The 20,549-nt window shown below is 38.2% G+C and overlaps 1 protein-coding gene across 8 annotated transcripts in view; it reads right to left on the reverse strand.

Annotated features, from left to right (window-relative positions):
* Positions 1-20,549, reverse strand: part of LOC143021075 (uncharacterized) — a 54,826-nt gene continuing 34,277 nt past the window's right edge. For 7 of the 8 annotated variants that reach the window (XM_076178325.1, XM_076178324.1, XM_076178318.1 and 4 more), the window contains 3 exons: positions 13,160-13,246; positions 5,869-5,999; positions 1-3,577 (listed from right to left, as the gene is read on the reverse strand). In XM_076178325.1, the coding sequence (XP_076034440.1) occupies positions 3,461-3,577; positions 5,869-5,999; positions 13,160-13,246 (335 nt within the window). In that variant the 3' untranslated portion in view covers positions 1-3,460. The remainder of the gene's footprint in view (positions 3,578-5,868; positions 6,000-13,159; positions 13,247-20,549) is intronic. The other variant, XM_076178326.1, reaches the window with a different exon arrangement.

A 20,549-nucleotide genomic window follows, 5' to 3' on the forward strand; every position in this document is an offset into this window, starting at 1 on the left:
TTAAAGAATATATTTATTCACAAGATTTTTACTTACATTAATCTTCTTGTACAAGAGAAATATTACACCACAGTATCATATAATATATGCATTACTCTATTATATATTAAAATCCAATCATTCATCAAAGCAATAAGTTAAGTCATGTACTGGAACACAGTACATGAATTTGCCACTGAGGCTACAATGTTTGGTATACAGTAAAGATTCATTGACTGCCAACCTACACATGGCAAAGTATAACCATAAAAAAGGCTCTTAAGCTATCTCTTGTATTCAAATGTGGAATGTTAATGGTTCTAATAAGATAATGTATTTTATATTTACAAGAAATGAGTTGTTATTTACAATGCTAATCATACATACACTGACCTACAAATAAAAACAACACGCATCACACTCATTTCTTTGGTCATATTCAGCCCAGCAGAAAAAAAAAAAATCCTTGACTAACAAGCATGGTTGCTCTTCAAGGTATACTCAGGACTTAAGGTTATGCAGTAATGACTTTGAAGCTATGAAAGGCAATATTACAATTTTCTTATGCACGTGTAACATGCACTGAAGTTTAATCCTGAGATTTACAGTGTGTTGACTCTTCTCTTTTTCTCAATCACCTATAACATCACATCAAAATACATTCTAATATTACTGCATCCATGTTAAATCCTATTAGAGTACAGTGCCTCTTTATATTGAATGTCTATATTTTATACATAAAATGTGTACATATTTTTAATTTTGGCCACCCCACTTTATATGGGGAAATGGCTTTTGATGTATGTATATGTATGATGTGACTGTGTTTTGACTTGACCATCCCCTTACGGGGAAAAGGCCTTTGGTATATACAAGTTCATCTGAGAAGCTGTATTTTGTGTGTGCCTCATTTATCTTCAGTGGAAATTTACTCCATTCTTCGAATGTCCTACTCGGAAATCTGTACTTCTTTGTATCTTTTTCCTTTTGCACTTTCTGGAGTTCAGCCTGATCGATCAATTCACCTGTTCTTCCTCCTGGTGTCTTTGCAATCTTCATTACCTATGAACTGTTCCCTTGACACACTTGCAAGTTTGTCTTCTTGTATCATTATTTCAATGTTTCTTCATTTTTCCCTCAAACTTTATAGCCCAAATGATGTCTTGTACTTTCTCTTAGACTTTTCTTGTAAGTGATCACCATATCACTGCTGTATACTCAAAGCTGGGTCTTGTGTACTGTGACTTCATAGTCTATGTACCAGGTAGTTTAAGGTTATTTTGATATCTGCCTGCCATATATACACTTTTCTATATTATGTATGTGTTTTCTTGGACTGTAGCTTCCCATGGGTGATCTATTGACATTTTTCCATATTCACTACTTGTTTTTCTATTAGCTTTCTCATGTGCATCAAAATGCATTCATTTGTATTAAATTTTACTTGTCACTTTTGGCTCTAGTTGTATATTGTTTAACTACAAAGTTTCTATTGATCTTTCACTCGCTTCTCTCATTGCCGTTTAGCATTATTGATGAGCATATTTGTATAGCTGGTTATGAAAGATATTGTTTATTCATACAAGGAACAGGACTGGATCCAGTGCTGATCCTTGTGAGACTTCACTGAACACTTTCCATTTTTATTGCTCTCCTTTTGACTGAGTGGGTTAGAACATTGATACTTACGGAGAAGGTTGAGGTGATGGCAGTTTGAACCCTGCTGCCAGTGAGTTGGACCAAGGGCATGGTTAATTAAATTCCAGGTTACAAAGTCCTCTGTAAGAGGCACTGTCCTAGCCTCCTCATATGGAGAGTTCTTGACATTAAACCAAATTATCATCCTTTTAATACACTTCTAAGCTTCCTCTTCCATGAAATCTAATTCACCTCAAACTCTGCCTTTTCACTTTAGTCACTTATGAGCAACCTAGTCAAATGGTTTCTTTAGGCCCAGGTATACAGTCCACACACAATGTTCCCTCTAATTTTTGCTGTGTGCGCAGAAATTTGCTTGTGTGCAAACTTTGCCTTCTTTGAAAAGTATGTGCACACTCAAGATGGCCAAGTCACTTCATTTGCAATGGAAGCACTAGTCAGAAGCGGGTGGAAAAAAAAGAAGACAATTATTGGTTTAATGGTTGGCAAGTTACCATATAAGTTGATGTTTGGGTGGAACTTCTTTATTGAATGGATTTTAACATTATTTGAAAACCTTGTGTGTGCACATATCTTCATGTGCGCTAGTTGTAAAATGTGCACTGCTTAGAGGGAATGTTGTTCACACATACTTCTCTCTCCTGGATGGTTTCTGCAACTCTTGTCATCATACATCTATGGTTCTCCACATTAATCTCTGCTGAATAATTAATTCTAATAGATTCTTTCTATTTTCTTTATCATTTTCGAGTTTTGCAATGTATGCTGGTAATATTGGCTTGGAACTGTGTGTTTTCTATTTTTTTTTTTTGTAAATGGGAACTATCTGTTCATACTAAGGAGTTTTTCCTTATTTTAGTGAGTTTCCACATATTGCTGTAATTACTGGTTCCTCTGAACACTTATCATTTCATCTCCTGTCACAGGTAAAAAGTTACTTTGAATCTCCATGTCTCCTCACTGTTTGAGGACATCTTGAGTTGTGTGTAGGTGTACGTTTAAGTGGAGGTCGGAATTAATGTACAGTGACTGATGTGCAATCGTGCAAGTGTTTTTGTAATTGTTTTTCTTATGATGATCTTCCAATTTCATCAAATTTTTTCCTTCTTTAGAAAGGCTGTTTTGGAAGCGATACTTCTTTTTTGACATAATTAATCAACTTTCTTTGTGGATTAAAAATGTCCTAATACTCTACAGTCTGGTAACTTGATGGATTCATACTTGTCTATGAACCCTTTGCATCAAACACACTTGTGCCACAAGTGCAGATAGATTAATAAAGAAAAAAATAATGGGAAGGGGTTAAAATGGATGAAAACAAATATGACTCACACAAGGGTGGATATATGGAATGTATATATATATACCAATGGAGGTGGTGTGTTAAGGACACACATTACAAAAAATTAACACGTGTCCAGTTCTCCTAACTGATTGAAATTGTCTGGTATTATTTGGAATAAAGTCTCTAAGTGCAAAATGTACATGAATAAAATTGAGATACCCCTGTTATTACAGTACTATGCTGAATAATATTAACGACTGATTTGTAAAACTGAACACAAAACCAACTGATTCTGACCTGTAAACTAAAACTGAAATTGGATACTAATAAAATAACTTCAACCTTGTAAAGCAAAAATATATATATACAAACAAAATAAAACTTTTCACTCAGGGTTTCACACCTTGGAAATCAGTCAAATGTAAACGATTTTCCTAAAACAATGGGGGAGATATAATTACAATTTTACCCTCAAAAATGTGATTTCTATAAATAAATATGGTTAACCAGAGTTAAAAAAAAAAAAAAAAAAACAGTTCATTGTTGTTCTCCCCGAAGTGGAAACATGAGGACTCGACTACGCATGTAACTCAGATCAGGAAGTCCTTCCACCACCTGTCGAACTTCAGGTAACAGCGATTCCAGTGGCAAAACCTGGAATAAAATCAGATGTAAACTTAAGTCAATAACAACACTTGTTATTTATATCATGATTAGAAATGTGATATTCCTGTTTAGCAATCATAATACAAGTTTATGTAATGTATCTCATATCCCTCCTATATCTTTGGGAGATTTGCATCCTCTTGTGTTGAAATATTGATCAGTAAAATTATATATTTTGAGTTGTTACATCTATGACTGTGATAAATCACAAAATTTTGAACAATCTTATGCTGGAGAGAATGTGTATGCACAAGTGCAGAGAACGGATCAAAAGAGCTGGCAGACATGGTAGATCAAAGAGGGCTGTGATGGTATGGGCATCCAGAAAGAATGAACGAGGAAGAAAGCAATACCCTGCTCTCTCTTGCAAAAGACCTGTGGCCTTCAGGTAACTGGCAACAGCCTCCATTGCTGCTTGAGGAAGGCTTAGCAAAGTGTGGAAAGCTAAAGTGAATGTAGGGAATTTGAGGGGAAGACCAAGAATGAAGTGTATAGAAGCGAAGAATAGGGCACTTGATACAAAAGGAATGTCTGTATAGCAATGATGATGGAGTGCAAAAGACAGTACTGAATGGAGAGTGGTTGTAAATTGATGTGGAACTGACACAGCCCAATGAAAAGTTTTTGTCTGCTCTGCAAATTTCCTGTGTGGATAACAGGAGGTTGCCACAATATGAAGAAGTGGGATTAAACCAGTTTTGGATGTTGGGTACTGCTGTGAGTTGTGTCTTGCTGCACTGTCTTTGACCTGAGCAGTGGGGATGAAGATAGAGATGACCTTTCATCTACAGGGTGCTGAGGTGAAAGGCCAATGAATAGGTTTTGGATGAGTGTGGGATGGGTGTAAGGAGGGTGTATACTTTCGCTGGCCAACCTCCTTATATGGGGGAAAAGGCCTTCTGGTGTATGTAATCATGTTAAGAAGATACATACATACATACATATACCAAGGCTTTTTCCCCCTTACAAGGGGGGTAGCCAAAAAGAAAAAGGCATAAAATCATTCCCACCCATTCCATCCCTGAATACACTCCACACCCCTCCACCCTCCCTCTTATCTTAGCACCTCCTGAATGACGGGTCATCCCTGCACCTTGTTCACTGCCCTGGGTCAGAAGCAGTGTCGCAAGACACAGCACATCCACAGCAAGGCCGCTTCATTAAATCGGCGACCCCCCCTTTCCGTCCCCCCATTGCATAAAATGAGAGGACGGGGAGAAATCCCTTTGGGCTGCGTCAAATTTTGCTCACACATACTACCTCACCCCCCATCCCCCCGCCCATTCCACCTCATGCAATCACAACATCATCCATATACAACCATTCTCCATTTACCCCTGTCTTCTGTCCTCTCCCGTCCTTCCTCAACAGACATTCCCCTCTTCCCCAAAGCCCCCTTCACCCCATCCATCCACCTCATCCTAGGATGTCCCCTCATGTTCACTCCCTCCACATCTGCCTTCCACACCTCTTTTACTAGTCTTTCTTCACTCATTCTTTCCATGTGTCCAAACCATCCTAATATTCTTTCATCAACCTTATCTCCCAGCTCCTTTTCCACCCCTGTTCTCCTCCTCACCTCCTCATTTCTCACTCTATCTAGCCTAGTAACCCCTATCATACTTCTCCAGTTAAGAAGATGAATTCAGTTTAATGTTGTGAACCCCTGCTACCAGGAGGCTAGGGCAGTGCCCCTTAAAGAGGAGTTTGTATATACCATGCCCTTGGTTCAGCTTTCTGGCTGCAGGGTTTGAACTACTGTCACCTCAGCCACTACTGCAAAGAGTGACACTGTAACCCACTTAGCCAGCAAGCATCCATGTAATTATTTACATTATTCATGAGACCACTATTTGCAAATGTAGTAAGATATAAGAGTTGTCTGAGGTTTTAAGTAACTTTTCATGCATCCTGTCTATATCTTCTGTACAATTATCCACACAAATAAGAAGCAGATCTTATACACATAGCAAGCTTTATTGCCCAATGCATACACAAAGATTTAAGTTAAAAGTTTTCTTTGCATAGAAATGACTTAGCAAATTATTAATGAATAGTTTACAAATATTCTTATGTTACAAATTGAAATTGACTTCAAATAACTGATACCTTCTTTTGTCAGGTTAATTATATATATATATATATATATATATATATATATATATATATATATATATATATATATATATATATATATATATATATATATATATATATAAAAAATAATAATAATAAATAAATAAAATAAATTACGATGACAAATTATACTTTTCTCTTACCTGTGATGCAGATGCACTGGTACTGAGAATCTGCTGAACTAAAGGAGAAGGTTTCAGGGTAGTTGCTGGAACAGGCTTCTTCCCATCCTTCCGCACATTACTTCCTTCACTTAGCAACTCCCGCTCCAATGCTAAGTTAAGAATTGAAGACATAATTATTTAGGACTGAAATCCATTCTCAAATAGCAAATGTTTAAGTTTTAATTCCTTGCCATATCTGACAAGTCTACCTTGTAGTACTAAAAATGTGAAGAGTAAGGCCTGAAATATAGTGGTAAAATAATAGACTGCCCGCATATATGCAATGGTGGATGAGAACACAAGGAGAAATAAATAAATAGCAGTTATGTAACTTTACTGCAGGTCATACTGTGTAGAGTATATGGGAGAAAAGGAAAATCAGTATGTATAAGGGGCTCTGCTATGTATAGGCAGGAAAGTACATGTACAGCTTGGGGAAAATACAAGTCTAGCACAGGATGTACAAGCATGAGTAATTATAGTTTACTCAAATTTTACTTACTGAAAACCCACAGACTCACAGTAGCTTGCAACAGTTTCTGGGTTTCCATAGATTTTCCAAGGAATAAAATAAACTACTATTTGTGCTATATTAGTGTGGACCAATCTCTTGTGCTGAAGACATACAGCATTAAGACCGTACCAACACAGAATAGGCCTGGCCACAAATTCAATCTACCCCAGATGCAACCATCACACTGAGGAACACGACACTTCATACTACAATCCCTGGACAATAAGACTTCCCTGAGTGACTTATGGACCTGTCCAGAAACTTGCTGTTTACCTGAGGGCTGCAGGCCTTCTGCACAAGACCAGGGGCAACAGATTGATTCATTTGCTTGTTTTTGACTAGAAGGCACAGATCAGTCATCAGCTATCAGCTCTTTATGTGAAAAAGTTATGGAAAAGTGACTGACGATGAATGATTTGGTTTAATGTTGCAACCCCCCCCTCCCCCATCAGGAGGCTAAGACAGTGTCCCTTACAGATGATTTTGTAGCATGGAATTTAATGAACCATACCCGAGGTCTCACTCACTCATGGTAAGAGTTCAAATAGCCATCACCTCAGCCTCTGTTGTAAGTGGCAACACTTTGACTTGCTCAGCCAGTTAGCATTAATAGAGAGAGAACTTGGGCACAATCCAGAGATTGAGTGCCGACCCCTCTATGGATACAGATGGAGGCGAGGGTGTTTACTGATTATGAAGTTTGGCCTTGGAAAAGTGATTTCCCATGACAGACATCTTGGATGACCACTGCATGCAGGTATCCAACTCTGGTCCCTCAACTTGGGTATGGTAGGAAAATGTACCTCTCAGAGTTTAAATAATAAACAGGGATGGAGGTTTTGGCAGGCTATGGACATTGATTCCCCTAGTCTGTGCTAGTTCCGAGACAGTTGCTGAGTGCCAGCTGAAGAGTTATGGGGCAATGAGGCCCCATCCACATTAGCCTGTGACTTCCACGGAAGGGACATCATTCTGGTCTGGGCTTGGTTGGCCCTGACTGCGCTGGCCACAATCATACAGGAGTATGGCAGTTGGGCAGTAGGGATGCCTTGCCCAGTCCAAATAGTGAGCCCATGCCTGCTTCCCCCACAGGCCCAACTGGCCTGACCCTCAGAGACAATCCTTTTCCCACAGTTGGATGTTTACATTACATTAAATTTCATTTCATTAGTAATGAAACAACATAAATGTGGTGGGCAACATATGAGAGCTTTTACTGAAGATTACAGTAGTCTGCCCTCAACTTACAACACAAGCAAGTATTTGATATGGTTATCAAAAATTACATGATGAGATAGCAATATTACAGCAGTATATAAACACCTTTAAACCATTGACAAAGTAAGAGGATTTTGTTCTGGTTAAGCACAGATAATTCTATTCATTTTAAGTGAAGATTTAGGACATAAGAGCTTAGTAATGATCCTTTTTTTCCAGTCTTCACTGAATGAAACTGTTTAAACGTTAGTGAACACAAAATTTGTAACTGGTACCTTCTGGGTAAAGGAGACAGGTAAGGAGAGAACAGTATGGATATTAGAACCAATTCTGTCTAACATCCATCTTTCAGGACCAACAATTACATGTTCCCATCATTAGTCCATTCTGGATTAGTATTTTTCAATGTCAAGCGGTGACCCAAGTGTAAATGTATTTGTGGGGTTCTTGTGGAAAAAAGAGTCAAAGATACTACATAGAGATCTTGAGCTCAGTGTAGAAAATAAGATGAATCTCTTTAATGTCTGTCTTGTTGCAGGACAACATACAATTTCCCACCTTTGGTCCTTCCTCTTTCTTACTCTCACTTGTTCTATAATCACACATTCAGAGACCTGATTATATATAATTATCAGTGTTCTGGTTGGCATTATTTTTCCAGAACTCCTTCATTTGCCTCAACATTTTGTGGAGAAAAAAAAAAAAAAAATTATATATATATATATATATACACACACATACAAAACATGACTTCCAAATCTCCTCTACACCATAAAATAACTTATTACAACACAGAGGGGAATACATTGGCAGCATTCTTATCCCTCTACTACAGGAGTAAATACAAGCTGGCTTCAAAGATAATTACAAGACTAGATGAGGTACCTGGCCAGATATTAAAGAACTGTATTGAGGAACTCAGTTACCCAATAAAAAATATTTTCACAATTTTCTTCAAACAGGAAGGATTCTCTCTTAATTCAGCACTAAGAAAGTCAGTAATAAGCACTAGCTAGATCCACAGATCTCTTAGTCAACACCCTGGGCTCAGGCCAAGGAATGAATGCCAGCATACAAGACTGCACCTCCAAGCGGTACTAAAGAGTAGTGGAATCAGTGTGTCAAAGGTGAACATCTTTCCCTCTGAGACCCATGGCACCGCATGTCATTGCCACCACTTGCTACTTCAATCCCTTCTCTATCAAATGACACATTTCATTTTCATCTGGCTGCAGCCAAGCTATTTTATTCCTCCTCACATATTTTCTCTCCCAGCAGATTTCAAACATACTTTATTTGTCCATGGTAACCCTTTGTTATCTATATATGACAATGTAGCAGGACATGCTATTTCTGTAGCAGGTCCCAACAGCTGAAGCTGGTTTACCCCACTGCCTCATTATACTCTCCATTCATTCCTATCTTTTTCACTCCCTTCCTTGCTTGACAAACATTCCTCTTACATTGAATACCCCCTTTAGCCTAAGTCATCCATCCATGTCAGTTGGGACTTTTCCTCTTATTCTGACTGCCATCAGGCTATTTTATCAAATCTGTTGCACCCCTCAGCAACAAAAGACCAAACACAGCCAAACCTCCTTTGACTACAAGATAGAGTGCACAGGAATTGCTGAGCCAGAGAAAAAAATAAGAAAGTCATGAACCCAAGAGACAGAAAAAATGCTGCTTGATAAAGGTGGCTTGATGTAAGGGAGGCCTGTGATTGTACAACACAGGTGTTTTTTGAAAACATATCCTGGTGCAAGGGCACATGCATAATTGGAAACATGTGACACTTGTAAAATGTAATCTTTGTGACATGACAAGTAACAATAGTGGCATTGTGAGACTTGTATAGTGACAAGTAATTAGTGTAAAATATTGGTGCATTAATATGAAACTGTAAAAAAAGGCCTATGGTAACCATAAATTTGCAGGTTATACATAGATACACACACTAGTGATGTGATACTCAAGTGACAGAAGACAAAGTTGATTCATAGCAGTTTCATTAACACTGGACATAAAATTATTAAGGACATGATTAAAGAAAACATGACACTTGCAGCATGTTGCATGGGTATCATGGCAACAGACCTGTTTCATACATAACTTGTAACATTATTCTTATGAAAAGTCTATGACATGCAACACTGGTCAACTGTATTATTGGTAAATCAAGTTGCAAATGCAGATTAATTTTGTAGCCTCAGGGTCCTGGCATCCCTCAATTGTCCTTGGTCTGGGGATCAAGTGCCAGCCCACTGGTCTGCACCCCAGGGTGGTGGTGAAGAAAGACGAGGCTTTGCAGGCTTTTCCACTTCTCTAAGAGCAGTGGCATTACATGCAGGTGGCTCTAGCTGTCACCACCAGTTACAGAAAAGAAGACACAGGTGGTGAACAACTTTCATGGCATGCTTGAGATTTACCACACAAAATGTTGAACATTAATCATCCACACACTCACACCAAGCCCACACATCCACATCCCACACCTTTTTGTCTCTGCAAAAGGTGGAGGGTGGCATGGCTGTGTCAAAGCACACAATTAACAACTAGTTAACCACCCCTCCCATCTCAACACTATGGCACTGCTTGGGTCAAAGGCAATGCAGTGAGGTGCAGCACTTTCTCAAGGTCCAACTACCAGAGCTGGTTTACCCCTACTACTTCATCATATGGTGACCATCCTCCTCATTCACTCAAAATAATTTATGAAGATGAGAAGAATGTCACTTTTGGCAACCTTATCCATTCACAACCTCCCTCTATTCACTCTTGTTTTACACTTCATCCATCCATCTCTTTCCTTCTCTCAAACTCATTCCATCCACCTCTTTCCCCACTCCATTTGTTAGTCCTTCATTATTTCCATATGCACAAACCATTTTAGCACTGATCTACTCTATCCAACAGCTCCCTTCCCATCCATATCTGTCTCACCTCCACACTTCTCACTGTATCATCCATTCTTGCATTCATCTCATAAACATTCACTCTCTCTCTCTCTCTACATCGCTGTGACAGTGGTGGTATCAGTGGTGATATATACACACATACCAAAAGACCTTTCCCCTTTTATAAATGGGGTGGCCAAGTGAGAGCAAACAAACATATGTAGAAAAAGGTGGTGCATAATACGTAAATACAATCCTGATTACATGGTTCAGATATTGGGGGGTCACAAGGACACGTGATGACTTGTGCAAGGCAACATTTACATGAAAGATGTGAAATAATGATAATACTGCTAATATCATTACATTATCTTTAATTTCCATACCAATGTCTTGAAGTTCTTTGGGTGATGCAGTAACTGGGGTTGCTTGAGTTACCAAGAGAGTATTGCTATTGACCTAAATTGGTGTAAAAGCGCAAATGAGAACTATCTGAGGTATCTTAAATGTTTGCCACCTCTATTTTTTCCTTCGTCAATAACAGCTTTTCTTTTCTATTCTATATTCAAACCTATTCTTCTCTCTTTTACATAACTTCAGAATCTCTGTGTAATTGTCAAAGTAGTGCTACTACATGCCCAAATCTATCCTTTCATTCTCTTGGCATCTATGGTCATAATTCAACCCTCCCTGTCCTATCTATGTTCAACAACACTAGAAATATTCAGTCCATTTACCTTTCACAACCTTCACTACCATTATCAACTGTCTATCTGGAATACAAGGGAGGTATAAGGGAAGAGAATATATATATATATATATATACATACATACACACACACAAACACACACACACATACATACATACATACTTACACACACACACACACATACATACATACATACTTACACACACACATATATATATATATATATATATTTTACAGGATAGGGTATTTTAGAAATATCATATGTGTTACAAAAATGGATAAAGCGAGAAATGTGGAGGTGAGAGAAACAGGAATGGGAAGAAAGTTATTGGATAAAGTAGAATAGGGATTGCTGAGGTAGTCTGGGCATATGAAGATAGCAACTGAGGAGAGACAAGTAAAATGAGTGGAAAGCATAAGTGGATGGAATGATCTTGATAGGAAGACCAAGACTGAGATGGATGGGATAAAAGAGGCTTCAGTTGCCTGCAGGAATGGGAGAGAGCAAAATATAGTAGTGTACTGGAGGGAGGTTGTGAATGACTGAAAGGATGACACGACCTGCAGGGATATTCTTTTAATTTGCTTCAAAATTTACTTTCAAGTGAATGGGAAAGAAGATTGCCATACAGTGAAGCAACAGGGGTAAACCAGCTCCAGCTATCAGGCCCTGCTGTGGAGGAGCTGTGCCTCCCTGCATTGCTTTTGACCCTGGCAGAGTGGTGGAGGGCAGAGTAATCCTTCATCTCTGTTCCCTGCCACATCATCCAGGTCAAAGTCAGTGTAGCAGGACAGCATTTCCACAGCAGGCCATATCAACCAAAGCTGGTCTATCCCCACTGTTTCATTATCTGGCAACCCTCTCCTTCTTCACTTGAACAAAATGATGGAGCTGACAAGAAGAACATCCCTTTGGGCTTTGTCATCTCTTCATCCATTTATGACAATTCTTCATTCACTCCTTTCTTTAGCTCAACAGACATTTTTCTTGTATCCAATGCCCTTTCACCCCATCCATCCACCTCATTCTTGGTCTTCCTCCCAATTTCACTTCATCCATTTCTGTTTTCAACACTCTCTTTGCTAGTCTCTCCTCATTCATTCTATACATGTGCCCAAACCATACCAGCACTCTTTGATCCACCCTATCCAACAGCTCTTTCCAGCCCCACTCTCTGCCTCACCTACACATTTCTCACCCTCATTCACCTACCATACTTCTTAAACACTTCATCTCAAACATTTTAAGTTCTTCCTTGGTGGTGGCACCCCACCCTGATCCATACAATACCAAGGGCACAAATACATCCTCATATAACTTCCCCAAATATCTATTTCTTAGTCTCTCCAGATATTTAACTGCCCCCTTTACTCTACATCATCAATTGTAATAATGTGTAACTCAAGCATTCCCAGCTATCAAACTGTCCAAATAACATCAAGATAGGTTTTGCATGGAAGCTGATTAACTATACCTTTCCACTTGCAACAATTCATTCAATACTTATGACATGCAAAGAAACGTACATGCCAACTATATTCTGCCATTGGCATAACTTTTTTAATTGCAAGAGACATATCCATTGAATGCAAGAGGTACTATCACATGTAACATGCAATGTTCAAAACAATGGTGACACACAACACCTCTATCATCAGTGAAACTCAAGCAGAACAGATCAACTGACACTGGAAAAAAAAAAAAAGTAAACAAAATAAATATGAAATATAATTAATGAATAATAATAAATCATATAAACAAATGGATAAATAAAAAGAAAAGGAATAAAATTTTCCCTGGAAAATCCAGGAAACATAACAGCGAGCTGCAGCCAACAAGCAAGAGGTGGAGTGAGTAAGCAACGGGCAACATGGCTCCACAACATTACTGCTACACAAGCTGACGGGCTGTGTACGGACTGGTTACTCACTTGCTGTGAGTGTGGTGCTTGAGGGTCCCTTGCCTACACTTGTGCTTGAGAGCAGCAGGTCCAAGTCAAGCAAGGAGGAGCTATAGGCTGTGAACACACCATCAGTCAACATACCTTTAGATCACTTATTTGCCAAATAAGAGTCCACTAATTGATCTGGACACTAAATCAACCCTACTTGTTTATCAAATCCCATCCCCTTCACTACTTCTTATAACACTTGTACAGATTCCCTATCCCTCCTTTAAACACCCAATTCTTAGCCGTCAAATTTCATACCATGTATTTTTCTCCTATGAAGAGTCAAAGGTATACTTTGACTTAGCCACCCGCTTTACAAGGGGGGGAGGGAAGTCGTTGATATATATAAAAACATTTTCTAACTAGAGAATGGAACTTATTTCATTAACAATTATTAAAGCCAAAATTTGCTCATTTGATATGCACAATTCTAGTAATTTTTTGTGTGTGTTATGTGTGTGTTTATATATATATAATATATATATATATATATATATATATATATGTATGTATGTATGTATATATATATATATATATATATATATATATATATATATATATATGTATGTATGTATGTATCTACCTAGTTGTATTACACAGAAAAGGGAGCTATGCTCATGGTGACCCGTCTTTGTGTCTCGCAACATCTAGTTTGTTCTTAAATTCTTGTATGGTGTTTGCACACACTATTGTTTCATCCAATTTGTTCCTGACATCCACAACTCTGTATGGAAAACTGTGTATATATGTGTGTGATTCATCATCATGGTCTTCGATCACGTGTTGGAATCATGAGCAACAGCTATTTCCCTCCCAGAACAGAGCTCAGGGCTCATATATGACCTATCTATGGGTAATACTGTGACCTTACATGCACACACACACTCCCACCTCTCCACCCATGAGAGTTGGAGTAACGACTCACAGCGCATTGATACTGAAATCATTTCAGCCCTGGGTAGGATTTGAACCCAGACTGCCATAGTTTGTTTGTGTGTGTGTGTGTGTGTGTGTATTTATTTACCTAGTTGCATTATATGGAAAGAGAGCTATGCTCATAGTGACCTGTCTTTGTATCTTTAAGCATCTAGTTTGTTCTTAGGTTCTTGTATAGATTTTGCACACACTGTTGCCATCCAATTTGTTCCAGATATCTACCACTCTGTGTGGGAAACTATTCTTTTTCAGATCTCTTCTATAACTATCCTTTTTGAGTTTCTTTTCACATCCTCTTGTTTTTCTTTTATCCCACTTTAATAAATATTCTCTGTTGATGACTTCCATCCCTTTCATAATTCTGTAAATGGTTAGTAGATCTCCTCTTTCTCTTCTTTGTTCCAGGGTTGGTAGTTCCAGTTTGGACAATCTTTGTTGGTATGTTAAATTTGAGTGTGTTGGTGCCATCTTTGTTGTTGCTCTTCAGGTTCTTTCTAATTTCTTTACATTCTTTTTTGTACTAGGTGTCTATAGTGTACTCTAATCTTGGTCTTATCAGTTTGACTAATATTTTCTTACCATTTCCTCATGCAAGTAGTCAAAGACCACTTTTAGTGATCTTAGTAAATTGAAGGTTTCTCCTACTATTTTGTTGATATGCTTGTCTGGTGACATGTCATTGCTGATAATTACTCCTAGGTCCCTTTCCGAGCTTACTTTTTTTTCTTCCTTTATACCAACTTTATATTGCCCTGATATTCATTTTTTACTTTCTCCAAACTCCATTATTCTACATTTCTTGATGTTGAAGTTCACTTCCCATTTTTGACTCCATTCCCAGACTTAATCCAGGTCTCTCTGTAGTGATTCAGTCTTCCTCTGTGCTTACTTTCTTTAGTAGTTTTGCATCATCTGCAAAGAAGTTCATATAACATTCCATACCTTCATCCATACTATTTATATATATATGGCAAACATTACCAGAGCCAATACAGAACCTTGTGGGACTCCACTTATCATTTCTTCCCAGGTCAAGGTTTTCTCTCTAAGTACCACCCTCATTTTTCTCCCGTTCAAGAAATCTTCCATCCATTTCAATAACTTTCCTTGTACACCACCTGTTATTTTTATTTTTCTTAGTAAATTTTTGTGTGGTACTTTATCAAATGCATTTTGTAGATCTAGGAAAGCACAATCACCCCATCCGTCCCTTTCTTGCATTATTTCTATTAGCCTCGAGTAAAAACAAATCAAGTTTGTGGCACATTATCTTCCATGCCTAAACCCAAATTGTTTTGGATTCTGTATATTATTTTCTTCAAGATGTTTAATCCATCTACTTTTGATAACTTTTTCATATATTTTTGCTATTGTGCTTGTAAGGGAGATCGGTCTATCGTTTGTTGGGTTTTCCTTCCCCCCCCTTTATATATTGGTACAATATTTTCCAATCTTGTACTTTTCCTTCTTTGAGCGAGTAATCAATCTTGTTTTGTGTATTTACCTAGTTGTACTTTACGGGAAGAGAGCTATGCTCGTAGTGACCTGCTATTGTACCTTTCAGTATCCCGTTTGATCTTAACTTCTTGTATAGTTTTTGCACTCACTGTTTTCTCATTCAGTTTGTTCCAGATATCTATCACTGTGTGGGAAGCTATTCTTTTTCAAATCTTTTCTGTAACTATCCTTTTTAAATTTATTTTCATATTCTCTTTTTCTTTTATCCCACTTTAGTAAATCATCTCTATCAAGGACTTCCATCCCTTTCATAATTCTATAGATGGTTAGTAGATCTCCTCTTTCTCTTCTTTGTTCCAGAATTGGAAGTTCAAGTTTGTCCAATCTTTATTCATATGTCAATTTGTGTGTGTGTGTATTTACCTGGTTGTATTTTATGGGAAGGGGAGCTATGCTCATGGTGTCCCGTCTTCATGCCTCGTTTTATCTAGACCATTCTTAAATTTGTGTATTGTTTTTGCACACACCACTTTCTCATCTAACTTGTTCCAAACATCTATTACCCTGTGGAAAGCTGTTCTTTTTCAGCTCTTCTATAACCGTCTTTCTTGTGTGGGAAGCTATTTTTTTCAAATCTCTTCTGTAATTATCTTTTTTTATTTTCTTTTTGTGTCCTCGTTTTTCCATTGTCCCATTTCAATAAGTCATTCTTATCTAAGATTTCCATTCCCTTCATAATTCTATAGATAGTAAGTCTCCTCTTTTCCTTCTTTGTTCCAGAGTTGGTAATTCTAATTTGGACAGTCTTTGTTCATATGTCATTTTGGAAAGAGTTAGTGCCAGTTTTGTTGTTGCTCTTTGTATCCTTTCTAACTTCTTTATATTCTTTTTGGTACTGGGTGTCCATAGTGTTGCTGCATACTCGAGTTTTGGTCTTATTAGTGTAGTTAAATTATTTTTCTATCATTTCCTCGTCCAAATAGGCAAATGCCATTTTTATTGACCTCAATAAATTATAGGTTTCTCCGACTATTTTATTAATATGCTTATCCGGTGTCATGTCTTTGCTGATCATCACTCCAAGGTCTTTTTCAGAGTTTACTTTTTTGACCTCTTCTTCACCAATTTTATAATCTCTCGATATTCTGTTTTTATTTTTTCCAAATTCCATTATACTACATTTCTTGATATTGAATTTCACTTCCCACTTTTGAGTCCATTTCCAGATCTTGTCCAAGTCTTGTTGTAATGAGTTGCAATCCTCCTCCGTTTTTACTTTTTTTTTAGTATTTTTGCGTTGTCTGCAAAGAAATTCATATAACACTCTACTCCTTCGTCCATGTCATTTATGTATATAGCAAACATGATCGGGGCCAGTACTGATCCATGTGGGACACCACTTATCATTTCTTCCCAATTTGAGAATTTGTCTCTAATTACTACTCTCATTTTCCTCCCAGTCAGGAAGTCTTTCGTCCATTCCAATAATTTTCCTCTGATGCCACCTATTGATTCTATCTTCCTTATTAGTTTATTGTGTGGTACCTTATCAAATGCCTTTTGTATGTCCAGAAAGGCACAGTCTGCCCAACCATCTCTCTCTTGTATTATGTCTATTAATCTAGAGAAGAAGCAGATCAAGTTCGTTGTACATGATCTTCCTGTGTGTGTGTATATTTATCTAGTTGTATTTTATGGAACGGGAGCTATGCTCATCGTGACCTGTTTTTGTATCTCTCCACGTCCAGTTTAATTTTAAACTCATATATAGTTCTGGCATTTACTGTTTCACTGTTCAGTCCGTTCCAGACATCGATCACTCTGTGTGTGTGTGTGTGTGTGTGTGTTTGTGTGTGTGTGTGTGTGTGTGTGTGTGTGTGTGTGTGTGTGTGTGTGTGTGTGTGTGTGTGTATTCACTTGGTCTTTGGATCACGTGTTGGACTCGTGATCGACAGCTATTTCCCTCCTGGAAGAGAGCTCAGAGCTCGTAGGTCCGATCTATGGGTAATGCTATGACCTTGCACACACACACACCCCCAACTCCCCGCCCACGAGAGTTGGAGTAACACCCCTCAGCGCTGCGATACTGATATTATTTCAGCCCCGGGCGAGGATCGAACCCGGACCTCCGTAGTGGCAGGCCAGAGCTCTAACCACAGCGCCATGTGTGTGTGTGTGTGTGTGTGTGTGTGTGTGTGTGTGTGTGTGTGTGTGTGTGTGTGTGTGTGTGTGTGTGTGTGTGTGTGTGTGTGTATTTACCTAGTTGTATTTACCTAGTTGTATTTTGCGGGAAGGGGAGCTATGCTCGTGTTGTCCCGCCTTTGTATCTTGCAGTGTCTAGTTTGTTTTTAAACTCATGAATGGTTTTTGCGCATACTATTTCATTGTCCAGTTTGTTCCAAGTGTCCAAAACTCTATGAGGAAAACTGTTTTTCTTCAGTTCTCTTCTATAGCTATGTTTTTTTATTTTCTTTCCATGTCCTCTTGTGTTTCTTTTGTCCCAGTTAAGTAAATTCTCACTATCGAGTACCTCTGTGCCTTTCATGATTCTGTAGATGGTCAATAGGTCACCTCTCTCTCTTCTTTGCTCCAGTGTCGGTAACTCCAGTTTAGCCAATCTCTCTTCGTATGATAGGTTTGCAAGTGCAGGTGCCATTTTTGTAGCTGCTCTTTGGATTCTTTCTATTTTCTTTATATTCTTTTTGGTACTGGGGGACCACAATGTCGCTGCATACTCTAATCTAGGCCTTATCAATGTAACCAATATTTTTTTCATCATGTCTTCGTCCAAGTATGTAAACGCCACTTTTATTGATCTTAGCAAGTTGTAAGTCTCCCCGACAATTTTGTTAATCTGTATATCATAGGACAAGTCGTTCGTGATAATTACTCCCAAATCTTTTTCGGATCCTACTTTCTTTACTTCTTTGGTTCCAATTGTATATTTTCCTGATATTCTGTTTTTGCTTTTTCCAAACTCCATTATGCTACACTTCTTCGTATTAAAGTCCACTTCCCATTTCTGACTCCAGTTCCATACCCTATTTAGGTCTTCTTGCAGTGCTTCACAGTCCTCATCAGTTTCTATTTTCCTTAGCAGTTTGGCGTCATCGGCAAAGAAGCTCATGTAGCAGTTCACGTCCTCATCCATGTCATTCATATAGATAGCAAACATTATTGGTGCCAGCACAGATCCTTGCGGTACTCCACTGATCACCTCTTTCCAGTCTGAATATTTTTCTCTGAGCACTACTCTCATCTTTCTACCAGTCAGAAAGTCCTCTATCCATTTTAGTAGGTTTCCCTGTATTCCTCCTATGTGTTCCAGTTTTTTTAGTAGTTTTCTGTGTGGTACTTTGTCAAAGGCTTTTTGCAAGTCTAGGAATGCACAATCAGCCCATCCATTTCTTTCTTGCACTATGTCTATTAGTCTTGAGTAAAAGCATATTAAGTTTGTGGAGCATGATCTTCCTTGTCTGAATCCGAATTGTCTTGGGTTTAATATGTCATTGTCTTCCAGATGTTTTACCCATCTATTCTTGATTATTTTCTCACAAATTTTGGCAATGGTGCTTGTTAGTGATACTGGCCTATAGTTGGTGGGTTCTTCTTTGTTTCCTCCTTTGTGTATTGGTACAATGTTAGCGTTTTTCCAGTCCTCGGGTATCTTTCCTTCTTTGAGTGAGCTGTTTATTAAGATGTGTATTTTGTCTGTTAGTTCTTCTTTGCACTCCTTTAGAATCCAATTTGCAATACCGTCCGGGCCATGTGATTTTCTGACATCCAGCCTTGATAAATGTTCTGATATTTCCTTTAGTGATGCTGTAAACTCATTCATGAGGGGAGATTTCTTGTTTTTGTCTATGTCACAATTCGGTATTTTCTCTCTGGTGAAAACAGATTTAAAGTGATTGTTCATGACTTCGGCCATCTCTAAATCTTCTGTGTATTCTATGTTTCCTTGGCATAGTTTCTGTGTGTGTGTGTGTGTGTGTGTGTGTGTGTGTGTGTGTGTGTGTGTGTGTGTGTGTGTGTGTGTGTTTATGTATTTACCTAGTTGTATTTTGCGGGAAGGGGAGCTATGCTCGTGTTGTCCTGCCTTTGTATCTTGCAGTGTCTAGTTTGTTTTTAAACTCATGAATGGTTTTTGCGCATACTATTTCATTGTCCAGTTTGTTCCAAGTGTCCAAAACTCTATGAGGAAAACTGTTTTTCTTCAGTTCTCTTCTATAGCTATGTTTTTTTATTTTCTTTCCATGTCCTCTTGTGTTTCTTTTGTCCCAGTTAAGTAAGTTCTCACTATCGAGTACCTCTGTGCCTTTCATGATTCTGTAGATGGTCAATAGGTCACCTCTCTCTCTTCTTTGCTCCAGTGTCGGTAACTCCAGTTTAGCCAATCTCTCTTTGTATGATAGGTTTGCAAGTGCAGGTGCCATTTTTGTAGCTGCTCTTTGGATTCTTTCTATTTTCTTTATATTCTTTTTGGTACTGGGGGACCACAATGTCGCTGCATACTCTAATCTAGGCCTTATCAATGTAACCAATATTTTTTTCATCATGTCTTCGTCCAAGTATGTAAACGCCACTTTTATTGATCTTAGCAAATTGTAAGTCTCCCCGACAATTTTGTTAATCTGTATATCATAGGACAAGTCGTTCGTGATAATTACTCCCAAATCTTTTTCGGATCCTACTTTCTTTACTTCTTTGGTTCCAATTGTATATTTTCCTGATATTCTGTTTTTGTGTGTGTGTGTGTGTGTGTGTGTGTGTGTGTGTGTGTGTGTGTGTGTGTGTGTGTGTGTGTGTGTGTGTGTGTGTGTGTGTGTGTGTGTCTTTACCTAGTTGTATTTTACGGGATGAGACCTATGCTCGTAGTGACCCATTTTTGTATCTCTCCACATCCAGTTTATTCTTAAAATCGTGTATAGTTCTGGCATTCACTGTTTCTCCATTCAGTTTATTCCAGACATCA

Source organism: Oratosquilla oratoria, chromosome 41, assembly GCF_046742065.1.
Source record: "Oratosquilla oratoria isolate Oo_2021 chromosome 41, ASM4674206v1, whole genome shotgun sequence".
Taxonomy (NCBI): domain Eukaryota; kingdom Metazoa; phylum Arthropoda; class Malacostraca; order Stomatopoda; family Squillidae; genus Oratosquilla; species Oratosquilla oratoria.